The 26272-nt window shown below is 39.5% G+C and overlaps 1 protein-coding gene across 11 annotated transcripts in view; it reads right to left on the bottom strand.

Annotated features, from left to right (window-relative positions):
• The window catches only part of pde4dip (phosphodiesterase 4D interacting protein), a 465593-nt gene that overhangs the window by 88140 nt on the left and 351181 nt on the right, over positions 1-26272 (bottom strand). For all 11 annotated transcript variants that reach the window (XM_060830337.1, XM_060830338.1, XM_060830339.1 and 8 more), the window contains 5 exons: positions 16672-16778; positions 14507-14730; positions 10783-11215; positions 7320-7524; positions 5732-5848 (listed from right to left, as the gene is read on the bottom strand). In XM_060830337.1, the coding sequence (XP_060686320.1) occupies positions 5732-5848; positions 7320-7524; positions 10783-11215; positions 14507-14730; positions 16672-16778 (1086 nt within the window). The remainder of the gene's footprint in view (positions 1-5731; positions 5849-7319; positions 7525-10782; positions 11216-14506; positions 14731-16671; positions 16779-26272) is intronic.

Here is a 26272-nt window from a genome sequence, read left to right as displayed (position 1 = left end):
TTAGTACATTTAAATAGTCTAATACTAGCTGGAAAATGAGTAAAGGGAAGGGAACAGGTGGCTCTAAGAAAGCAGGGACCCCTCCCCCACCCTCTCCCTCTTCAGCTGCAACAAAGGTGTCTTCAGCTACTTCAGGAGATTTACCAATGAAGATGAGCTTTGAGGAGATGTTTGCCAGGTGGGAGGCGAAGATTGATGCTTTTATCGATGAGTCTCGGCAGAGCAGAGAAGCACTATCAGCCGAGCTGCAGAAGCAGGGCAGAGACATTCAGGAATTGGAGTGCCGAGTCAGAGAGGTGGAGTCGAAGGCCGCAGCCTCAGAGACTGGGATAAAATCAACAGCCGACCACATCCGTTTTCTCGAGAATCGAGTCCAGAACCTAGAAAACCACATTGATGATCTCGAAAATCGATGTCGTAGAAAAAATATTCGGTTATTGGGCCTGCCCGAGCAGGAAGAGGGAGGTCAGCTGACAGCATTCTTAGAGCATTGGCTGCCACAACTTTTAAATCTGCCTGCTGGATCAGGCCAGGTAAGGGTAGAATGGGCCTACCGGGTCACAGTACGTGGGCCCGGCTCAACCCAGCGCCCACGCCCGGTCCTGTTCCAGCTGCAGAGCTATAGGGAGAGGCAGATGCTCCTGGAAGCCTCAAGAAATCTGGGAAAAGATCCCCAAGCTATGACCCACAAAGGATCCAGGATCATGCTGTTCCAGGACTTCTCCCCAGCTTTGGTCCGAAAGAGGAAGGCATTCGATGAGGCGAAGAAGCGTTTAAGGGACTTAAATATCCAGTACTCCTTACGATATCCAGCGACGCTACGCCTTAGCCACGAAGGATCCATATATAACTTCGGATCACCAGAGAAGGCTAAGGAATTCTTGGACTCTCTTAAATAAACTGTAAGAGATTGTGGACGCTGGTCTGCCTTTCCCATTATTTTGGTTTACATCCCTTCATCTTTTCTTATCTTTCCCCCTATGCGTGTATGTATATATATATGTTGGGGCGTTTGGTTAATGTTGATGGGGAGAGGTGGTTACCTTATTCTATTTTACTTCTGTTTTTAGGAGCGGGGTTGTTTTTCTTTCCCCTGTTATTTTGTGGTATTATATTTAAGTATTACGTGTTGAGATTGTAATCTTATAGTTATATATGGTATTAATATTCCCAAATATATTTAGATGTGGGTGTGGGTGGGGGTGGGGTGTTCACTGTTAACTCTAGCTTTATATTATATTTGAATTCTCATTTTATTGAGGAACACCTGGGTCAAGGGTGGGGCACTGGTTGGAAGAGGGTAAGCTGGACTGTGGGAGAGGAAGTGACGCTCCCTGGGAACAAGGGAGAAAATCTCCAATTCGGAATGTTTTATATTTTTTATACTTAGAAAGAGTTTTTTGTTATATTGTTTTGAGTGTATCAGAGAGTCTTTACTTTTGTAAATCTTGTATGCTCCATGCTCGGGATGTTCTAGATAGGGTTTCCCCTCCCGAGGGGTCTCGGATCTGTCCAGATGATTATGGCTGAACAGTCGGTTAAGTGGTGCACCTGGAATGTCAGGGGGAGTAATTCGCCAGTTAAAAGGAAGAAAATATTATCAAATCTTAAGAAGGAGAGAGTTGATATAGCTCTCCTACAGGAGACACACCTGTCGGATAAAGAACACTTAAAATTACGACAGGGCGGATTTGATCAGGCCTTTTTTTCCTCTTTTAATTCAAAAAGCAGGGGAGTCGTTATCCTTGTCCGGAAGAACTTCCCTTTGAAAATTCTAAATCAGATAAAAGACGAATCTGGACGATATATTTTGATTAAAGCCCTCATAAATGGAGAGGAATATGGGATCTTAAATGTGTACTGCCCCCCGGCACACCCCTTTAAATTCATAACGGAAGCTTTTTCAAAACTGATGGCCTTTGGTGCCCGTCATACAATTAAAGTCTCCCCCTATAATTGTATTATGGATCCGGAAATAGACAGGATTCCCAAGAGTGCCGCTGGAGTATCTCCCAGATCTAGACAACTGGCGGACCTGAATAAAGAATTAGGATTGGTAGATGTATGGAGATGTCTCCATCCACAGGGTAGAGATTTTTCTTTCTACTCTAATCCACATAAATGTCACACAAGAATTGATATGTTTTTTGCCCCATCGATTTTTCTAAACTCTATAGCAACCTGTAAAATAGGTACTATAGCAATCTCTGACCATGCTGCTGTATACATGGAAACTAAGGTAAAGAACAATGGGACATCTGCTCGGCATTGGCGTATGGACCCCTTCCTGATAAAAGATAGCAAATTTTTAAAGTACTTCTCCCAAGAACTTAAAACTTTTTTAGAAATTAATACTGGTACGGCTAGTAATCCGTCAATGATGTGGGAGACCATCAAAGCTTATGCACGAGGTTTGATAATCTCCTATTCAGCGACCCAGAGGAAAATGAAGGGAGAGCAACAGCGTCTGCTCGAAGCTCGCCTAAAAGCAGCCGAAACAGCATACGCTGATAGACCTTCTATCACAAAATTGCAGAGGATTACAGCTCTTAGAACAGCTTTAAACACCGCGCTTACTCAAACGGCTAAAAGGGAAATATTATTTGCGAAACAAAGATTATATGAATGTGGCGACAAACCGGGTAGATACTTAGCATTTCTTGCAAAGAAAAAGAAAGCCCCTCAAACTATTCCGACCATCAAGGAAAGTACAGGTACCCTGTCTCATGATCATAAAAAGATCAATGCGACCTTTAAAGAATTTTATTCTAAACTATATAGATCGCAGGATTGTGAAGATAGGATTAGGAGGATGCAGTCATTTTTTAAAAATTTGACCTTCCCGGGCCTGACTCCGGAACAGGTGTCGGCCCTAAATACCCCTTTAACAGTCCAAGAAATACTTGAGGCAATTAGGCAACTTCAGAGCGGAAAAGCACCGGGCCCGGATGGTTTTCAAGCTGAATTCTATAAAGAATTTACAGGAATATTGGTTGACCCACTTATGGATATGTATAATTTTGCGCATAGTCAGGTCTGTCTCCCGCCCACGCTGAAAGAAGCAAATATTTCTCTTATCCTCAAAAAAGGAAAAGACCCAGAAGATTGTGCATCTTACAGACCAATATCCTTACTAAATGTAGACTTTAAAATTCTCTCAAAAATGTTAGCACTAAGACTAGAAAGGGTACTGCCATATATTATAAAGGAGGACCAGACGGGATTTATTAAGGGCCGCAGATCATCCAATAATATCAGAAGGGTCTTGAATATGATCCAAGCCTGTCATCAGGGAAAGATACCAGGAGTAGTAATTTCATTGGATGCGGAAAAGGCATTCGATAGGGTTGAATGGTCATATTTATTTTACACATTGGAAAGGTTTGGCATTGGACAGGTGTTTACCAAATGGGTTTCAACATTGTATAATGACCCCAAAGCAGCTGTTATTACTAATGGGTTAAGATCGGATGGCTTCAGTGTGGGTAGGGGCTGCCGTCAAGGATGTCCTCTCTCACCATTGTTGTTTACACTGATAATCGAACCATTAGCAGAAGCCATCCGGACTGATCCTAATATAACGGCCCCGAGGATTGGTACAGGTAAACACAAAATTACCCTCTATGCAGATGACGTTCTCTTATTCCTCAGTAATCCTTTAATGTCAGTGCCTCGTCTAATTCAAGTTATTAATACATTTAGTGCATTCTCAGGCTATAAAATTAATTTTTCAAAATCGGAAGCCATGCCAATGGGTGGTCTGGCTATGATACCCCACTTAATGGACGGATCCCCTTTTCCCTTCCGTTGGTCCCTGGAGGGCTTCTTATATTTAGGTATTTTTATCACGCCAGTATTTGATCAGCTGTATAGGGCTAATTTTGTACAATTAATGGAAAGGATAAGGCAGGACCTCCAGCGATGGAGAGACCTTCCGATTTCCTGGCTAGGGAGAATAGCATTAATTAAAATGAATGTTCTGCCCCGTCTCTTATATCCTATGAGAATGCTCCCGCTGATGCTGCCAAGGCTAGCCCTACGTAAATTATATGGCTGGTTGGGCTCCTTTATTTGGAACCATAGACGGCCCCTTATTAAGCTGAAGAAGCTACAGCTTCCACAGGCAAGGGGAGGACTGGACTTCCCAGACTTTAGGAAATATCAGTTAAGCTCCCTACTAAGTTACATAGCTGATTGGGTTTCATCTGATCCACAATCAATTTGGCTGGATATCGAAGCCTCCCAAGTAAAATACCCACTTATTAACCTTTTATTTTCAGATAAGAGGAAAATCATTACAGACCACTGTAAAAATCCCATAATATTAAACACAATTAAGGCCTGGAATATAATGCGGCAAAATGAGGGTAACTCACATAAAACATCCCCCCATGCACCAATAGTAGGCGCATGGGGATTCCAACCGGGGATTACAGATGCCACCTTTAAACTCTGGAGATCCAGGGGCATCTCATGCTTAGGGGACCTATTTAAAGATGGGATCCTGATGTCCTTTGAGCAGCTGCGTCTGAAATTCGGAATACCTAATGGGGATCTCTTTCGATACTTCCAAGTTCGAGATTATATACAGAGGAAGACTACATTAATAGATAGTCTTTATAAATCATACAGAGAACGTAATGTCTTACGACCAGCGGGGGCATCCTCCGTTAGTACTATATACCATTTGCTACATGATGGAGTCTCAGGAGACATGGATGACCTGCTTAAAACATGGGAGCAGGACTTGGGGCTAGAAATCTCTGAGGATATGTGGAATGACATTTGGGAAAATGCTAGAAGAATTGCTATCTGTAACAGAACTCAGGCTATCCAACTAAAGATACTTCATAGGGCCCACATAGCTCCGGCTCGACTGGCAAAATTTAAGGCAGGAGCATCTCCAATGTGTCCTAAATGCAAAATAGAGGTGGGTACTCTTGCACATTGTCTGTGGACTTGTCAGAAAATCCGCAGATACTGGACTAAAGTGGCAAATACCCTGACAGAAATTTTAGGAACGGAAATTAGGGTGGACCCTGTATCTCTCCTTTTGGGCTTTTCGAACCTCTCATCTCTGGATATGCATGGGAAGAGACTATTTTCTATTCTCTCTTTCTGTGCAAGGAAAAATATTTTGGTGAACTGGGTGGCTGAGGGCCCCCCTGGACTTTCAAATTGGCACAGATTAATTATGGAATATATCCCCCTTGACTTCCTTACAAATATGGTGCACCGAAAGACTGAATTATTTTATAAAATATGGCAGCCCTTTTTGTATTGTATAAATGCAGATATTTCGGCTATCCTAACAAGGGCTTTTATTTAGTGAAGATTTCAGACCGGGCTGCTCCGGGGCCCCTTGGGAGAGGAATCCTGCGCGAATACGGGTTTTATTATATTTGATGTTTATACATTCCGAGCATGTAAGAGACTTAGGTATACACTCTGGTTAGTTATAGGTTAGATTAGTAGAAAGTTGAGTTTTTTTTTTCTTTTTTCGTTTCTTTTTCTTTTTTTGTTTTCTTTCTTTTTCTTTTCTTTGTTAAATTATGACTATTGTATATATGATTTAATTGTACATCAATGTTTGTATTTGAGAGTTTTGTTTATTTTTGTAAATTTGCAAAAATGTTAAATTTCAATAAAAATATCTACAAAAAAAAAACTACCATCAGAACATCAATCCACCTTCTGATAGAACGTCCCACTGAGTTGCTCCAATATTTACCTGGGCTACTGGTTTCCTCTCTTTCTGCTTCATTTTCACTTCTTCCACAAGTCTCATAACCAAGATCCTGCAGATCCACTTGCACCTGTTTACTCTCCTGTTCCACTGATGATTCAGCTAGGAAATGGACAAACATCACAGTAAATCAAGTAAATTTCAAACACATCTTTCTATTGGTAAGATAAAACATTGCTGCAGGTTCCGCATTCGTGCAGTAATTGACAACTTTAATACATTGTACCATGAGGTGGAAGATTTTGTTTGTGCTGTTCCTCTTCAGATAGTGATTTTGTTAGCTCTCTTTCTCAGGACAAAAATATATCAGATATACATAGAAACTCAACATATCAAAAGTCTTCAAATAAAATTAGCAACACCATTTATGGTGCCAAACACTCATATTGTTTTCTGCAATTTGCACCTCTCTTCAATGTTGTTACAGTCCCGTTGGCACCATTTCACTCATAATTAATATAAGCTCTTAAGTGACACTTTATCAAATGTATTTTGGAAATGTAGTATTTCTCAAAATATCAAGTTCAGTTGTCTCTTTTTAAATCCATGCTGAATAGTTGTGTTATACATACAGCCCAGAATACAGGAGTCAAAGTTACAACTGAGGTGTAACTAAAAGTCTTTAATTTCCTTGTTTATTCTCCATGAACAGAATGTATTTTTTTCACTCTCTTGTCTTTACCCATTGGTTTTCTCAAAGACTTTTTAAAATGTATGTTTAGTGCCTCCAGTTTCTCCTTCCCAAACAGTAACATCCTGAATGATTCATTTAATTGAGTAGCATAGAAATCTAATTTTCTACTGACAAGAAATTTTGATTTATAACTTTGGTGAAAAATAGAAACCTGAAGAGGAATACACATTAACCCCAAAATTCCCAGATCATAGCACGGACAGCAAGAGAGTGAAGTACAATCTGTATCAGCTATTTATGTGTCCATAAATGAACAAGTGTGTTCTAACACGGAGGATGTCCAGTGTGTCATACATAGTACTTTCCTCATTTATGGCTCTATCATCAATGGATATCAGGGTTCTTGTCCTTCAACATCATCAGAGATTTGTGAAAGAGGGGAACGTGCTGCATCAAAATCTATTGGTCAATTTTCACTAGACAACTTTGCTGCAAGTGGCAAGAGGAAAAAATGAGCCTTGACTTAAAGTTACTTTGTTTTCTCTCACCAAGTCAATGGGTTTACTAATTTGTAGCAGAATGCAAGATCAAAAATGTTACCCATTCTTTCTACTTAAGCACATTTCACTTCAGAAGTTGCACTGCAAATGCCATGGATGCGAACACAGAACATTTAAATTGGCATACTCTCTGATAACATAGACAGTGTCAGGCATATTGTCAGTAGGTCAGACAGTTACACTATGCCCCAGATATAAACCACCCCATTCCCCATTCTAATGTCTTCTGATATTGATAATTTATTGACGGTGAAAATCATTAAGCTGATAAGTAAATATAACTCCTTCCAAAAGGACAGCGGCAGACAACCAAATCAACCCTTGTACAAGACATTGCTATTGGTCTTTCTACTAATTGGCAGACTGAACTGATACGTACTGAGTAAGTCTCTGTATTGTTGCAACTGGTTGTCCTGGGCCTTGACCGTGGCCTCAGTAACTACAAGTTTCTCCTGCAACTCCCTGTTCTGTTGTCTGTATTCAGCTAGCTCGGTCTGAAGCCGACTGGACTGTTGTCGAAGACTGGACTGCTGCCCCAAACTTGAATTTGCAGGATGCCATGGGCTGAGACCTTGCAAAGTTACCTGAGCAACATAACATAACAAAAGGGAATAGTTAAAAGGCAATTTCTGACCAGCAGAACTTCAAATACTTCATAGTTATCTTCTCTGTAACAATCTCTTAGAAAATTAGCTTCAAGCACATTATAGAGACAATGATACCATTTGAATTTTGTTCAGTCCCCTTGTGAACATTTACTGGTATCAGGTTCAACACAAACTGGTCATTAGAAGTACATTCAGTGGACATTTTACAGATATGCTGAACAGGTTAAACTTCAAAAGATACCCATAAAAATGCATTTTTTTATACTTTTATAGCACTTAAAAACACCTGAAACCTTTCATTGGAGCAGTATAAAACAAAATATGACACCAATCAATGGGGAGCTATTATGGCAAACAACCAAAAACCTGGCCAAGAAACATATCTTAAAGAATGTATAGAAGGGTGAAAGTGAGACAGGAGAGATTAAGAAGTGTCAGGAGACACTGAAATAATGAGGTATTTGAAGACATAGCCATCAGTGATGGAACAATTACAATTAGGGATGCTAAAGGAGGTTAGAATTAGAGAAGTAAAAATATTTGAGGGTTCCAGGGCTGGAGGAGATTGTAGAGAGAGGGACAGACAAGGCCACTGAGGGATTTAAAATACAAAGACAAGAATTAAAAATCAAGAATTGCTTATCTGGGAGCCAACGTAGTTCACTGAGCACAGAGGTGATGGGTGAAAAGAACTTTGAGTAAGAAAGGACACCGATGCATAGATGGGTAACGCTAAGTCTGTGGAAGCAGAACCTTGGGCATCATACCAGTTATTGGAGGCTGGCTAACTTGCCATCCTTAGGTACCTGTCTGTCTTCCTTTCTGCAAACATTCCTGAGCCAGCGAAGTTGCCTCTCCTTGATGACTGCCAAGTTATTTGGGAGATTTATGTTTGATAGGACCACTTCATCTGACATTCACTAACCATAAGATGTCTGAATATGTTACAGATTGTAAAGGCGCATGTTGTTGAGCTTTCTTTCTTGATAACTTTAAGTCATCCATATTTCACAGTCACACAAGGTGGTGATAACAGAGGCCCCATAAAGCAGTACCTTGGTCCTTCCAGTTAGTCTGATGTTAACATGTATATTTTTGGGGTTGGCCAATGATGATTGCTGTTTTCCTCAAGCAGGTAACAAGTTATTGTATCAAGACAGACTGTCTGTAGTAGAATAATGTGTGTTATTCAGAATGATCAACATTTTTGGATGAATGCAGCTCCAACAGCAATCTAGAAACTTGATACTGACCAGGATAAAGAAGCCTGCTTGATTTCTTTTATGTATGTGGTACCATTCACTCCCTTCATCACTAATGATCAGTCATGGCAGTATGTACCATCTACAAGATGCACTGCTGCTGAAATTCATGAAGAGTCCTTAGGTAGTTTGGAAGAATGACCACACCTATCTTGAAGGGCAAGAACAGAAGATACATGGGAACACCACCATCTGGAAGTTCTGGTCCAAGCTTGCTCACATCCTCACCTGGAAATATATCATTACTCCTTCATTGTTACTGGGTCAAACTCCTGGACTCCCTGCTTAACAGTATTACACCAAATGGTCTGCAGTAGTTCAATGAGGCAGCAAACCACCACCTTCTCAAGGTCATCTAGGAACGGGCAATAAACGATAGCCTAGCTAGCAACACTCATGTCCAACGAATAAACTTAAAAAGTGACTTCTATCCCATAACAACAGGTTTCTTGATGCTTAAAGTTAGGGAGAACACAGACATGGGAGAGATAGTCCAACGGTGCTTGTGACAGCAAATAAAGCAGCAGTGCAGAGGGGTTCTCTTAAAAAGGTGTGACAAATTTCTGTTTTCATTTTCAGTCTGGATAGACAATAGAGCTAGCTACCTGATCTACTATGTGAGCAAACTCTTCTTATATCTGAGAGACAAGAAGGATTGGAGCAAGGCAAAGAAAATACTGAACAACAGTGAGAGCTAGGACATGGCCCTGTCTGATTTTATTTTTCATCCTGAAACTGTCTGAAGTAGTATCATCAAACTGTAAAGTGCAGTGCTTGTTTTAACGAGGGGAGTGGATGAGAATGGAGCCTTGGCAGTCAGACAATTTTCTCCAAAATCTTTGGAGGTTGTCTGACATGCAGTATTGAACACATCAGTGTGAAGTACAAAAGATACTAGAGATGGAGGAGAAAATAGCTCCTGGATCTGGCAGCACAGAAATGGCAAAATATATTCCTGAATATACTTAGTCCGCAGATCGTTCAAGTCTTTTAAGCATGACCTGAGTGAAGGCAGTCCCACCGATGCCACACAAGTGTCCTTATTGTTGAAGTATTTTCTGCCTTTGTTTTATATGTATAATATGTAAAGAATCATACCTTCCTCTGACGATGAATTGATGGATAATAATATAATCTGGAAGGAACAATCCCATAGAGCTGGATAATTATGGAGAGGCAATAGAGGAGAATAGTGTGGTTCACTACATCAAAATGTTGTGGACAGATTGAAAACAGATGAAAAAGGGTAGTTCACCACTGTCATAAACATGCTTACATAGCCTTTCATCTAGGGTTGAGGCTCAAACATTAAAAAGAATTAGGCACCATAGGTGGTCTGTACTCACAAAACTACAGATCACATTCAGATTACAGTATATCCCTGTCTACAATTTATGCACTCAAGTAGAAATTCATTTGGGGGAAAGGATAATTTCATTGTATTTTCCCTTATAGACCAATAAGAATGAGCACCTTAAGGAGAGCAGTGAAAGAAACATTAAGGAAATTTTAAGTAGATAAAATATTTTTAAAAAGTTTACAAGCTTTGATATTAGTGTGTATATCATACAAAGAAACGTTGTTGTCGAGCTGGATTAAATGATATTCAGTTTAGTTTCTTAAGTGCTTTATGGTTTTCACTGGACAGACTTTGAAAATAATCCTAGCCAGAATTTGAAGTTATTCAACTATGTTTCTCACCAATCTTTTGTTTGTGTCTCCATAGTTTTACTAAATCACAGGGCTGCTCCAGACAAATTATAGAAATCTGGACAATAAGAGCAGGCTCAAACTTTTCAAGTGTTATTCTCAGCATCATTGCATCTGGAAACATCACGTAATCAAAACAGGTAATGGTTCCCAGAAATATAATTCAGCAAATTAATTTAAAAATAAAGCTGAGGTGCAAGTTATGTTATCATTGAATAGTGCTCATTTTCTGTGAAATTACAGTTAGTATATTCAAACTAACCTGCTGAGCAACAGCATTCACACTTGGGGTTTCATTGTTGCTTTGTGACAACAGAGTTCCAAGATCCAATGAGTAAGGTCTGGCTCTCTTAGTCCCTCTGTCACGAATACATGCCCCGATCCTTGAATGTTGCGTCTGGGATAAATTAAGCTGTGATTTCAGTCGCTCAATTTCTTTTGCCATATTTACAATGAGCTCAGGATTAAAATGTCCTTCTCCAGTCTGGGAAGAGTTAAGTTCCAGCTGTTCTTTCAAAAGACTGATGATAGTCTCCGAGTTTTGGAGCTTCACTGTTAAATTTCTGACCTCCTCATTCTGGTCCAACGAATTCAGATTTTCCTTTCCTTCCTTCCAACATACCTGCAGTGATCGGTCCTCTCTCACACTTTCTTTCTGCTTAGCATTCTCTGAATTCAGATTAAGTAATGCATTTCTGTCAAAGAGATAATTCAAATTTAAATGCATAATATTATCAGTGGTGAATATATATTAGAAATCCAATAGACACATACACTGTACAATCCAGATAGGAATAATATAGGGCTAAGGATATCAAAATACTGTAGCATATTTCAATGGTCAAATTCTGATATTGCAGATAATTGACAGGTCACACATTCAAAACATTTATTAAGACAAACCTGCTTCACCACGGTTTCATTCACCACAAACTGTTTTCCTACTTCCTGTTCAATAATTATTTGTTGAAATCAGATAATGAGTGATTAAGAAATACAACAGCTCCAAAATTTTACAAATCTTATTGTAGAACTATGGCTTACTTGAAATGTTAGCCTTGTTTCTCTGTTCACAAATGCTGTGTGACCTGTTCAGCATTTTCTACTTTTGGACAACTGCAGATCTAGTTTACTTAATTTGATTAGATGGCCCATTGTCTGAGAGAATGATACAGAGCGATCAAATCCCTCCCCCATACCACCACCTTATTTACTGATAATAGTTGTGTTTATTCAAGTGATTAGCCAGTTGATCAATTAACATGGTCACACTCAGAAGTGAAGTATATGGTCCTATGTGGGAACAATAAACAGTTAAGAGTTACTTCTATATTATAATAAGATTAATTTGTATTAAATCAGATTCCCATTAGCTGCTATTTTAAAATTCTCCTTTGCCTTTTAATTTAATCTCTTCTCTTAGTTGGCCATTTCCCTGACTAAAATGGGCAAGAGATTGGTGCTAAGTAGCTGTGTAGTTATTGATGCTGGCAGTCTGCCGCCTAAGCTCATTTGGGGATTCTAAATCAGTCAGCAAAGGTTGACAGGGAATTTGAGGCAAGAGTGATCTGGTTATCCCTTTCTGAGACTTAATAGAGCAATCCCATGTGTCCTGATCCCCATAAGAATTAAACTTACCAGGAGGACTTTGTTTCTCCTGTTGATCCTGCTCTCACTAGCTTCAGCCTGTCAGGAAAGCTAAAACTACTTCCTGTGTCAGGGCAAACATTAAACTACCATTGGGAAAGGATCTGCATATTTAAGGAAAGACATCATGATCATTAGGGATTTGTTCCTGTAGAGTTGCACATCGTGGGTTTGGAACTGGCATCCAACAGCAAAACCATTTTTGATTGTCATAAAAACCTTGTTCACTAATCTCCTTTAGGGAAGATGACTGCCACCCTTGCCTGGTCTGGTCTATATGTGAATCCAGACCCAAAGCAATATGATTTGCTCTTAACTGCCCTCTTGATAATTAGGGATGCACAATAAATGCTAGCCTGACCAGTGGCCTGTGAATGAATGAATAAGAGTTAATCTTCATACAGTAGCAACAAAAACTCAAAGTTGACATATAAGTAACTAATAGACAGAAACTTTGGGAAACATTTTGTGATGACGTTAAGCAGCAATGTTGGGGTTGTTAGTTTTCAATGCCTTATCAATTTCTGTCATCTTACTGATTCAGTTTTGAATAGAAGTGGGGCAAGTTGTATTCTGGGGAATTCAGGCTTGAAACCACACATGAAAATAATCCTGGACATACAAAGAGGTCTCTGAGTTGGCCTCTCCAGTGGTTGGAAACCCATGGCTATCATATGCTTAATCTAACTCTGCCTGCAGGACACATACAATTTTGCAGGGTTTTTAAGCAATTAATTTCAATGGAATCAACTGCTGTGTAGATATTTATCCCCAAGGCTGCAATGAAAATCAAATGCAATAGTTGAATACCTTTACTGACAGTTTCATCATATTATTTACAGTCATAGTTCTATTCTCTATTCCCTTGCTATCAACTGTATTCCTATCCCTAGCCACTGTCTGACAACCTGTGCACGATTTGACCATCAATAGGGCTTCCAATCTTATATACTATCCAACATTAATAATTCTTCCACCTTCATGCATTGCCTCTCTAACCCTGCTTCAGTTGCTATAAACCCCATATATGCTTTTGTTGGCTCTTGGTGACTATGCCAAATCTTTCTTGGCCAGACTCCTCCTTGTATCCTCCATAAACTTACACTCATCTAAAACTTTGCTACCTGTGACCAACTGCACACCAAATTTTGTTCAGCTGTTATCGCTGTGCTGGCTGACCTACGTTGCCTTATGGTCTAAAAATATGTTCATTTTAAAGTTTTCAAGATCCCACGGTAAAGAAGGCAACTTTGATGATGGCACAAGTCATGGATAGGAAATCACTTTGGACTCAAGTAAAATGCAAGGTTATGTACAGTCTGCTTCATTCTCAGATAATTGTAAGAGAAAGGGATATGATCATTGTCTGGGGAATAATTGGTGCTTTTATATGAAAGGAAACAGGAAACGCAACTCCCCTTCTGTCGGTCACACTGCTGGATGCACATGAGTTGTCCACCATAATAATGAGTCTATAAATTTGCTTTTGGGTTAAAGGCGCATATTAGGAAAGTAAACGTTGGAACCTAGACTCATTTTCCAAGTTACGTATTTCTTTACTAGTGTTAAAATTCAAAATCTCAAGTAAAGGAAAAAAAAATCAACATGTCCAACATTTATAGAAAGAAAGGTCAGTTAATAACCAGACTGAACTCAATCTATTAGAACTTGGACCACTGAAACAAATAGGTTCATTTAGATTATTCAGCTCCAAGGGTGACAAAAGGAATAATTGCAGATTCAGTAGCAAGTTGACTAAGGTGGAGGAAGAGATGGGTAAGGTTTGAGTAAGTTGTCATAATGTTCAGGATATTTGGTTGGAAACTCAGTTCAGGGTCAAACAAGATAGCAAGGTTGTGAGCAGTCTTTCACCATTGTATACTGTCCAAAGGGAAGAGAAAATCTTTGGTATGAGTAGTGAGTTTGTGGATGGAGACAGGAAGGAGGTCAAAGATGATGATTTTGGTCTTTCCAACATTGAATTTGAGAAATTTCATCCTAATCTAATTTGATGTTGAACAAGTAGTCTTACAACGAAGTATTGGAGAATGAAGAGAAGTAGTGCAATGTTGGTCCAAATAGCAATATTTTGCATGTGGCAGCTGTTATCAAGTCTGTGAATAATATTACCAAGAGGTAGCAAGTAAATGATAAAAAAGAAAGGGCAGAAACTGATCCTATACCTTTGTACAACAGCATCAATTTAGCTTGAAAACCAGCTTAACCTGTGCTTAGCCACTCAAAATTCTCCAAGCTATAGAAATATTATAGAAACTAGGCTTGACTGTAAAACGAGAACCCCAAAATTCAATAAATACAAGAAGCAATGTGTTCATTACCTCATCTCAAGCACTGAGGTGTATCCAGATACTTCAATCTGTGCCTTCAGTTCATTTAGTTCATCTTCAACCAGTTTTTTCTGCTCTATTAATCTGTGCATTTCGAGTTTCATCTTCTGGAGTTGGTCGAGACTATCTGTAGTGTTGGCCAATGTAATGTGAGACAGCATGCTATTATCTGTTTTTCCATCAAATCCTTTAAGTCTAGAATCAGACAAAGCTTTCTGTAAAGGTAAAAAAAAACTATTTCATAACATGTTAGTCACAAATAAAAATAAGATAAATAGATTCCAGTAGGTAATTCTGGTAAGGTCCCTTTAAGAGTTGGTCTGTATTTCACATACTTTCTGTCCCACTTTAATCACCAGTTTCACCTCGATGTCTCTTTGCCCTTTAATTCACTGATCACAGTATGAATTGTGATGATGCTTCATCACCCCTTAGTTACAGAAAGTAAAATTAACTATGTTCCTGATCATTATCCAGTGACCCCTTCTGAAATTACTGTACACATTTCAAATATTATATGACAACAACATTGGGTTCACAGTTAAACATCCTGACAACATATGCCAGTTGCAATGAGGACTCACTTTCTTCAGGAAAGGTAGTGGGAAGGGATATAAAGGAGTAAAAGAGAAAATATATTTTCAAAAACAATTGGTGCCACACTGTCAAAATCACTGAGTCAGTCGCTATTCTTTTAAAAAGCTGCTAAAATGCAGTGTTCTTAAATTAAAAGGGAAAAAATAAAATGTTTGAATATTCCTTTAAAAAGTATGATTTATTTCAAAGCAGTAAAATCCTGAATAAGGTGATGATGGAACTTGATTCATCATCCTTTGTTCTGGCTTCCTTCATGTACTGTAATCAATGACCTTGCTGTTTACAGTGCCACCCTGTGGTGATGTATTTTCCTTTCTGAATAAATTAACTTCCCACCAGAAACTATTCAATGTTGAATTTTAAATTATATTTGTGTAAGTTCAGGTTCCCTTGTTGCTCACTCACCCAACACCTCCTTTATGATTAAACTGGGCAATAGTCCACAGAGGGAAAGTGAGGACTGCAGATGCTGGAAATCAGAGCTGAAAAATGTGTTGCTGGAAAAGCGCAGCAGGTCAGGCAGCATCCAAACAGCAGGAGAATCGACGTTTTGGGCATAAGCCCTTCTTCAGGAATCATAGAGGTCCACTAATCTTCGACCATAACTTCACCAGGAGACCTGCAAGGCCCTCAAATGAACTGGGGAACCAGGTTAAACTTTCTCACTGCTGCTTCATGTTGTTTCCCAATTTCCCATTAACTTCCTCTGTGGACCAGTGTATTTGCTAATTCTCTCTCCATTTTTCCTATTCAGTTCTGATGAAGGGGACACACAGTTAAAATAGTTAATCTTTTCTGATGTATAGTTAATGACTGACCAGCATTTTTTATTATTTTTAAACAGAAACTTGCAACATTTGTTAATGCTTTCTTCTCTTTGTGTACTTTGGTGTCACGGTATTGTGGAACCTGCTTCTTAAAAGCCACAATTATCCCTACTAGAGGCTCTTCCATCGTATCCTGTTCAAACTCAGTCTTACATTTGAGTCAAAATAGAACAGTGGCTCAGTGGTTAGCACTACTACCTCACAGCACCAGGTTCGATTCTAGCCTTGGGTAACTTTGTGTGTAGTTTGCACATTCTCCCTGTGTCTGGGTGGGTTTCCTTGTGCAGGTCAGGTGAATTGGCCATTCTACATTGCCCATAGTGTTAAGTCAGAGGGAAATTGGTCTGGATGGGTATCTCTTTGAAGGGTCAGGGTGGACTTGTTGGGCTGAAAGGCCTGTTTCCACACTGTAGGGAATCTAATTTAGTCATATCAGAACTGTGGAAGTTCTTTTTTTTAAAATGGTATCCTCAGGAATGTATAATAATTTAAAACTCAATCTTGGTTTCATATTTGTGCTGTTGAGAAAGTGTGTTGGTAACAACTTTTCTATTACAATCACAGTGACCTACAGAACCACTAGCTTTGTGTCCACCTGAACAAATACATTTTTAAAAGATCATATATCCCTTTGTGCAATTGGTTGGGACAGGCTAAATGGGTAGAGCATGCTCTTTTTATGTTCCGAATAGCTTTTATTGAGATAGATTCAGCTGTTGTCTATGATGTTACCTGCTGAGTCTGCTCCATAAGTGTTAGATGCTTTTTCAACACATCATGATGGGCATTGTCTGCACATTGACTGCTCCCATCACCTGCTGCATTCTCCCTTTGGTGCTCTAAAGGAGGGTTCAAGACAGAGTATATAAATGGATGATCATGTCAAATAGTTGACACTTACTCATTTCAAGAACAAAACAAAAATCCTTTCCAAATTTACAAACATTTTTAAACAGGAATCTAGATCAACTATCACCAGTTTAAGATTACATATTTTATTTAAATTTTACTTGCAATGTATTCTGAAATAGTAAACTTATCTTCCCAGGAGATTAAAATATTAAAGCATTATGTTCATGTTCCCTGTTCCATGCTGTTGATTAAAATCCTCAACCTCAGACTGATGAATAGCAAAGCACTTCTTGCTACTGTGGGTAGAATATCAGTTGGATTTGGTTTTATAACCCATCTTTTCATTACCAAGCTAAAGCTCTTCCAGTTGTATTCCTGGAATCTCGAATTGGGTTGTACTGAAAGCAGATGCTCTGATCAAACAAATCAGACCAAACCACAATGAAACTGATTTCTCCTGCTGTCTCCTCAACTACTCATTAAAGAGCAAGTGAAACCAATTTAAATGCCAGAGAACACAAGAAATTATTTAAAAGGAATGAAAGGTGAAATATTAGTTGAAAGTGCACCATAATTGTACCCTGACATTTAGAGTTTGAAGGTACTGAATCACAACACTTTATTCTGTAGCAAATATATTATCATGCTGCCAAATTTTATTTGGCAGTCAATGCATGGCACATAAGCTGGGCTTTTGTAACAAGGGTCTCTGTGAAACTACACAAATTTCACAATTCTGCAATATGGACTATGTTATTCTTTTATTAGATAGCCTGGAATTATTCTGCAATGTCGAGGCAGATGTTCACATTTTTTGGAACATATCAAAACAAGGAGGACTTCATTATTCAATATAAATTAATTGCCTGGCAATGTTATTGCTAAGTGCACATCGCAAACATTTGCAATATAATATGAAAGGACAGATTCTTGATTTGCAGTATAGGTGAACAGACTAGGTTTGCACTACAAATGTAGATATCAGGGGTTTCTAGTGCTAAAAATGGATATTCGATTTTCAATTTAAGTGGGTACACTGAGGGCTTCGGTAAATATTTGTAGTTTTCAGCCTCTCACTATTTTGATGTTAAGTAGCTTACACTTAAAATATTCAATTAAAATATGTGTTGTCTTTCCAGTATAGGTGGAAACAAAAAACTTAACAGGCTTCCTTTAGCCCCCAACTGCTGAAATCGCAAATAGAAAATCTTAAAAGCAATGTTGAAAGAACATTTATAAAAGATGAAAATGCTCTTCCAAAAATGAGATCAGGTTGAAATTGGCCAGCAAAAAATTAGGGAAGAACCAAAACATTGGCCTGTCTTTTCACTTTCAGATTTCAGCAATTTCTAACTTACTTCAGATTTCCAGCATCCATGCCCCATCCCTTTCTCTCTTGACTACAATCACCTTAAATGTGTAACAGAAGCAGATCAAATTAAACAATTCACTTTAGCAACGGAGCTTGATGTTCACATTACAAAAAACTGACTGAACCTGTTCAGAGTTTTTAAAGTGACAGCCATGCTTGCAATGAGCCAGAGTCTAAGAAAATTTGGGGAGAGTCAAAGCCACATTCATAAGGCTGTCACTGTACTAAAATTCACTTTGAAGTGCTTACCTCTAATTCAATTTTTAAAATATGCTCAAGTTTTTTTTTAAAAAAAGCAGCTTTTCCTTTTACTGCTGACCCTTATAAATTGGATTTTTTTCATATATTATCCCAAGTCTCTGCTCTGAAGAAATACCTAATTTAAGGGTAATGTGAAAAGCATCACAAAATTCAGGCACAATGCCTACTTGCGATTATCATTCCTGCAACTCTGAAGCAGCATTTGTTTCAACCCCCAGAATGAGTACTCAACCTTTACTTACTATTTAGGCTTCATTTGCCAACCCTAGTTATACATAGAAATTTAGAGTACAGGAGGAGGTCATTCGAACCATCATGTTTGTACTAGCTCCTGATAGTGCTACCTAGCTAGTCCCATTCCCCAACCCTACTTTCTGTAGTCCTCTAAATTCATCACTTTCAAGCATATATGCAGTTCTCTTTTTCTGAAACCTCGCATGGAACCTGCCTCCATCACTCTTCCAGGCAGCTCATTCCAAATCCTCAGAACTTTGAGTCAAGACATTTCCCCTCATTTTACTCCTAGCTCTCCTGCTCACAGTCTTGAAATTGTGACCCTTAGTTACTGACATACCAACTGATGGAAATAGAATATTCTTCTTTATCCTATCAAAATGAATACCTCAATAAGACCACCTCTGCATCTTCTCTGGTCCAAGGAGAATACGAGCTGGAGAATACATAATTTTTCTTCATTCATGGGATGAGAAGATTACCAACCAGGCCAGCATTTATTGCTCATCCCTAATTGCTCAGAGGGCAATTAAAAGTCAACCACATTGCTGCAGGTCTGGAGTCACATATATGACAGACTGGGTAAGGATGGCAGTTTTCTTCTCTAAAAAGGAGACTAGTGAACCAGATGAGTTATTTTTTCAGACAATCGGCAATGGATCCATGGTTATCATTAGGCTCTTAATTCCAAATTTTTATCGAATTCAAATTCCACCATCAGCCTTGCCAGGATTTAAACCTGGGCTCTTTGAATATCAGCTAGATCTCTGAATTAATAATCTAGTGATAATACCACTAGGCCATCACCTCTCCTTAACTGTCTGGCTCCATTCACTCACCACTGATGACGCATCATGTCCATCAATCTGGAGCAACATATCCAACACTGACTGCCCAACTCTTCATAGTCAAGCATAATCTATAGTCAAGCAACCTTTCCTTATCATCTTCAACACTTTTATCATTAATGAGCAAATGTCCAGAGTAAAGTACAAGAATATAGCTTTTCAATGGCTCCGATATTTATCTCTCGTGTTGCTCAAAGCAATTCAATTTTTAATTGCTGAAAACTGCAGGACAATTCTGGAGAGTTGGCAACTGTAGTCCAACCTACTGAAGACCAAAACTTAAGCCATATGTCAGATGGTGGGTCAGATCCTACACCACTGAGCCTCAGCCCAAAGATGAGCCAAGAGAATTGGAGAGGAAACAAAGAAACAAATGTCTAGCCTGTAGAAAAACACAATTTTCTGTGTAAAATATTTGAATACTCATTGAAGGCTAAATTTTCCACTTGCTCTTGGCACAGGTCCTTGTCAAACTGAAGGATACACCATGAAACTGCATGCACAAATCCTAAATTTTCCATCTGATTAATTTTCTAAAGTGCACGACCAATGTGTACTGATCTGCAAAAGTGGCATACAGGATTACTCTTAAGTCTACACAATGTTTCATAATTGTGACAGTTCCCAAGGTGATTAGATATACATTAAGTGAGTACATCAAAGTTTTGTGATGTTAACAGGTAGCTCAGAGTTTGTAGTGATAGTAAGTGTGAACATAGAATATAGAAGCAGCAGACCATTCAACCCTTCAAGCTTGTTCTGCCATTCAATCTGATCATCACTGATCATTAACTCAGTTCAAAGTTTGGGAGAAGTTTTATAGCTCGGGTGCTCGTTGTTGTGGTTCTGTTCGCCGAGCTGGGAGTTTTTGTTGCAAACGTTTCGTCCCCTTTCTAGGTGATATCCTCAGTGCTTGGGAGCCTGCTTGGGCTCCCAAGCACTGCGGATGTCACCTAGAAAGGGGACGAAACGTTTGCAACATTAACTCAGTTCCTTGGTCCTGCCTTCTCCCCTTACCCTTAAGAACTTTATCTGCTTTCTGTGGCAGAGACTTCCACAGGCTCACCACTGTAGTTGAAATAGTTTCTCATCTCAATGGCTTACCCCTTATCCTTAGACTGTGACCCGAGGTTCTGGACTCCCCAGGCATTGGGAACATTCTTCCTATGTTTATCCTGTCTAGTCCTATTAGAATTTTGTCAGTTTCTGTGAGATCCTCCCTCTGTTAGTGGGTATACCAGAGGTCTCTAGTGTAAGTGGCTATAATTTAAGTTTGCATTGCAAATTGATGTACGAGGAGATTACAGCATAATTGAGTATATCAGATTTGCATTGTGCAACACACTAGCAAACTCATTCACAGTCTTATCCTATTGTCTGATAATCTGATACTAATAAATGTTCTACACTTGTATACATTATCAAATGACTTCTGCTTTCCTGTGTGGTGAAGCAGGTGGTATTTTATGCCTTTGAAACTCTTTTAAGCTTTATCACAGTAAACCACATCAATGAAATACCAACACAATTATTCTCCTGGCAAACAGGTTAATCACAGTAAAGAGTGATTTTTTTTTGTAACCCTGCTATGCGTGGTACACCCGGAAAAGAACTGAAATTCCCACAGCTTTGGCTTACCAGCAATATTTCCCATTTGGGACGTTGTGCAACAGGTCCTACAGAAGTCACTTGGAAACTGAAGGGACTGATTCACACTGGAGTATGATGGACTGAGGAGTCATTTTTCACATTACCAAGTGGCAATGCTTCAAATGAATATGGACAATGAATCTCTGCAGACTATTTCAACAAGAGTATATTACATCAAGTTCCTACTCAGCACTGTGCATGTGAAATTTCCACCACAGACCACTGGTTTGCCATCAGGGTTTTGGCTGATTCCATCATATCCTTCTTGGCTCAGCAGCACTGTAATGGTTGAATAGCTCAATCAGGTACAATTAGTGAACCAAATAAACACTCAGAATTGTATTTGAAAATTTTCTCTCACACACCAAGCAACTAACTCTTTCAGGAGCTGAAAATCTCTGTGAATGGATTGATGTTTCCTGACTCAGATCAAAGATTATTCCTATTGTATTTAGAAGAACTTGGTTCAAAAGTAATTAAAATGATATTTTATTGTGAACAGAAAGGCATTAAAACAGACAGACTAGAATTGCTCTTCTAGCACAAATTTATCAATACATACAAACACCAAATAAACCTGAACCAAGCCCATGCTTATTGCATGCAGTCTAACTAAGCTTCAGGATCAGCATAATTTTAACATTTCTTGGATCGACCAACATTTAAAAAGCTGATTGAGCTCCTATAATGTTAGGCACAATTTTAAGCTTTTTCAGATTAACTTGTAGAGTAATCTCTGTAATTTCTAGCATGAAATTTGGAAGCAGTGTTTGGGCAGTGTCAATTCTCTTCACCAAACTCTGTTACTTTTGTTTGTAGAGGTGGATCATGCAAATAGAATTCCTGCTCTTCAACCTTTGTTAAAAGCAACTGAGAAAGAGAGGGCAAGTCACCCAGAAACTTTGAATATGTCCCAATGTGGGAAACTGGGTGGCCAGATAGCAATTTCCCATCACATTAGTTTTTGCTGTTCCCCTTCTAAACACTCCCAAAGTTACTGGTTCCTTGCTGAAGTAAAATTACCTTCCAAAAATTCATTCCCACATTCAGTGTCAACAGGCTATTGTACCAGGGTTTTGTGAGCATTACAACCATCGCCAATTGAAATGTCACCTGACATTTATACATGTATATTGCCAACCCAGGCAGCTATTAGTAGTTAGCTCTCCTGTGAATATTCCACTAAGGTTGACTGCAGTGCCCCTACCAGCACCTTAACTGAGCCCTACTAACTCAGCATACATCAAATTAGAGCTGCTTTAGTATTTGACAAACCTTACCGAACAACAATTTGATATAAAACAAATCTGTTTACTTTTGCTGTCCTCAACTTTGAAGTTGAAAATCTTTTCCGTTATTGAAAAAAAAGATTAACTTTGAGTAGCTTAAGATAGAATACAACACCAGAGAGTAAATGTACTAAACCAGATGCTTATCATTACAACGCATCAACAGATATCTGTTTTATTTAATCATCATGTACAAGTTATTCTCCACACAAGCCCGAACAGATCTGTAAAAATGTCTACTCTATTGTTCCACAGCTAGTTGGCAAAGGCACTGGGTTAGTGAAGTGCCAATCCATATATAATTGAATTTCCCAAATGCAGTTTCTGGGCTGTGCTAGTGACCTCTACTGAAATGCACCCGCATCATGTTTGAAGATATCAAATGAAATGAAATGAAGATTACCATGCTTTCAACTCTCAAGTATGATAAATTGGTTTTGCAACCTTCTAAGGATTGTGCTAAATTTGCAAAGGGTAAATTTGAGTGGATTTACAGATCCACCTTAACCACAGATTACAGGGAAACGATACTGACTGCTTTGTATATACGGAGAGTGTGGTGCTGGAAAAGCACAGCAGGTCAGGCAGCATCCGAGAAGCAGGAAAATCTATGTTTCGGGCATAAGCCCTTCATCAGAAATGGGCTTATGCCCGCAAAGTCAATTCTCCTGCTCCTCGAATACTGCCTGACCTGCTGTGCTTTTCCAGCACCACACTCCCAACTCTGATCTCCAATATCTGCAGTCCTCATTTTCTCCAGCTTTATAAGGGTCTATCCATGTAATTTAATTTCCTTTGTACAGTGGCTCTGCCTAGTCCTGTGGACAGCAAAACCAATCCCATTAATTCCAGTATAACAACAGATGCTGAGAACTGATGTGTAAAATACTGCTACACTGCTGAAGTAACCAGTGTTCACGGAAGGAGATTTGGTGGTGGCAGAGTGAGAATCATTGCCTTAGCAATTATGACTTGCCTTAGGACTCAGTTTGAGAAAGAACGAGGGCCTGGACCAAATCTGAAGTCAGTACTGCTTATCTATTTATCCTTGAGTATTTTCAGAATAAGCATATATTACAGTTAGTGGTGATAAGAAGCTGAATGGACTCAAGCTGAAGGAAGCTCCACATAACGTCCACTGCAGAAACTACTGGTTGGAGATGCAATAACAGAAAGTTTGTTTCAAGACCCCTAGAAAGATTTGGGCTTGTTTTGTGGAAATCTCTTTTTACACAGCCAATTGGCATTGCCTCAACATATAGACAGTTTAAGAATTTAAAAAGGGAAATAGATTCAAACTTCACAAGAGGCAAAAGATGACACCAAGATAGAAGAGAATTGTAAACAGTCTAAAGCAATATTGAATACTGACTTAGCAGTTGATGATTTGAATAGCCTCCCGTTATACCTAATGTAGGTAACACAGCTGTGGAAACTTGACATTACAACTTCACCTAAAACTTTTGCATTTCTTGAAATGCTCATTACTGAAATCTTATGTTGTATTGAACACCTTTGAGGGCTCTTGTGGTGCAGTGGTAGTGTCCCTACGTCTGAGCTTGAAGGCCCGGGTTTTAGTCTTACCTGTTCCAGAAGTGTTTCATAACATCGCTAGTTTAATTAAAAGTATCTCACCTATAGCTTTTCAATTGCAGCTGCATGTGTGTAATCACAAAGGAAACAGTTCAATAAAGGTTCTCTTCTTCATCAACATGCTGATATAAACCACATTCTTTCCAGTTCCCTGATCACTAAAACAGCACATAGATGCAAGATGCTGCTGAAAACATGCAGAAGGCCTTTCTTGCCATATTCACTGAACTAAGAGTCGTGAGTGAGGTGCTGGAAAAGCACAGATCAGGCAGTATCTGAGGAGCAGGAGAATCAACTTTTCAGGCATAAGTCCTTCATCGGCCCTTTCCAGCACCACACTCTTGACTCTGATCTCCAGTATCTGCAGTCCTCACTTTCTCCTCAGAACTAAGAGCCATGTATAATCAACGATCAAGGGTGACTCCTTTGAAAGATAAACGCTACTATATTTTCGATGAATACAGAACGGACAGAAAAGTGTTACTCGTGAACAGGTCACATTGAAAGCATAGTACAAAAATCTTTTTGGCTGCACACTGCTGGATACTGACAGCAAACCTCACCATTCACAAAACTTACTATACCTAGACCAGGACAATCTGACAAAATGAAGCTGGATCTGCAAGAGGAGCACTGCCTTGCAATCTGTAAAACTGTAGGCAGTGGAATAATTTCCTCCTGATGCCAAATACATAAATATGTATTGGCCCAGAGAAGCAGTACTCAGTTTCAAATATGTAGCGATCATACAGGACTTTATTCCAGCACCAGATATCTGTGCGAGTTGCATGAGAATGTAACTAAATCAATAATTTGCGATGCTTACTAAAATGAGTCTTTTCATCAAATCTAGTCCTTTAATAGTGAAATATTCATCAGTTGTAATTACATATGCAGATTAGTTCAATACCACAGTTCACTGCATAGTGGAGAAGTTTTCATCAGTACCCACCATTTACTTGTGCCTCTCTTACTTCCCCACACAGCAATTGATTCAAGAATTAGGTGGGCAGAAGCAAGAAAAAATTGGATTGCACTCTGTTGCATCTTGAATTCCATGTTGCTTTCTTGCGGTATTTTGAAATGAAAACTTTTGCTGTCTAATTGAGACATGTGCTTACCACCTTTTTACATATTCTGAGAGTGGTGCGACAGTTACTAATGAAGCGAGACCCCATTTCCCACTATGTATGAATGGTGTACAGAAACACAGTCAGGGTTAGAAGACAATTCCATGATGAATGGAATGCCCATCATCTCTAATTTATCAAAGCAATAATCAAACATGGTCTAAGTCAGCATGTACATAATGCCTTGAATTATTAAAGTTAAAAGGTGGCAGCATAATTTTAAATTAAGTAAAAAATGAGGTCTGCAGATGCTGGAGATCACAGCTGCAAATGTGTTGCTGGTCAAAGCACAGCAGGCCAGGCAGCATCTCAGGAATAGAGAATTCGACATTTCGAGCATAAGCCCTTCATCAGGAATAAGAGAGAGAGAGCCAAGCAGGCTAAGATAAAAGGTAGGGAGGAGGGACTAGGGGGAGGGGCAATGGAGGTGGGATAGGTGGAAGGAGGTCAAGGTGAGGGTGATAGGCCGGAGTGGGGTGGGGGCGGAGAGGTCAGGAAGAGGATTGCAGGTTAGGAGGGCGGTGCTGAGTTGAGGGAACCGACTGAGACAAGGTGGGGGGAGGGGAAATGAGGAAACTGGAGAAATCTGAATTCATACCTTGTGGTTGGAGGGTTCCCAGGCGGAAGATGAGGCACTCCTCCTCCAGCCGTCGTGTAGTTGTGTTCTGCCGGTGGAGGAGTCCAAGGACCTGCATGTCCTCGGTGGAGTGGGAGGGAGAGTTAAAGTGTTGAGCCACGGGGTGATTGGGTTGGGTGGTTCGGGCGGCCCGGAGGTGTTCTCTGAAGCGTTCCGCAAGTAAGCGGCCTGTCTCACCAATATAGAGGAGGCCACATCAGGTGCAGCGGATGCAATAGATGATGTGTGTGGAGGTACAGGTGAACTTGTGGCGGATATGGAAGGATCCCTTGGGGCCTTGGAGGGAAGTGAGTGTGGAGGTGTGGGCGCAAGTTTTACATTTCCTGCGGTTGCAGGGGAAGGTGCCGGGGGTGGAGGTTGGGTTGGTGTTACAGGTGAACTTGTCCAGTTTCCTCATTTCCCCTCCCCCCACCTTGTCTCAGTCGGTTCCCTCAACTCAGCACCGCCCTCCTAACCTGCAATCCTCT

The sequence above is a fragment of the Hemiscyllium ocellatum genome, chromosome 9 (genome assembly GCF_020745735.1).
Source record: "Hemiscyllium ocellatum isolate sHemOce1 chromosome 9, sHemOce1.pat.X.cur, whole genome shotgun sequence".
In the NCBI taxonomy this organism is placed as follows: Eukaryota; Metazoa; Chordata; class Chondrichthyes; order Orectolobiformes; family Hemiscylliidae; genus Hemiscyllium; species Hemiscyllium ocellatum.
The sequence above is the reverse complement of the archived record's forward strand: the minus strand, read 5'-3'. Positions and strand labels throughout refer to the sequence as shown.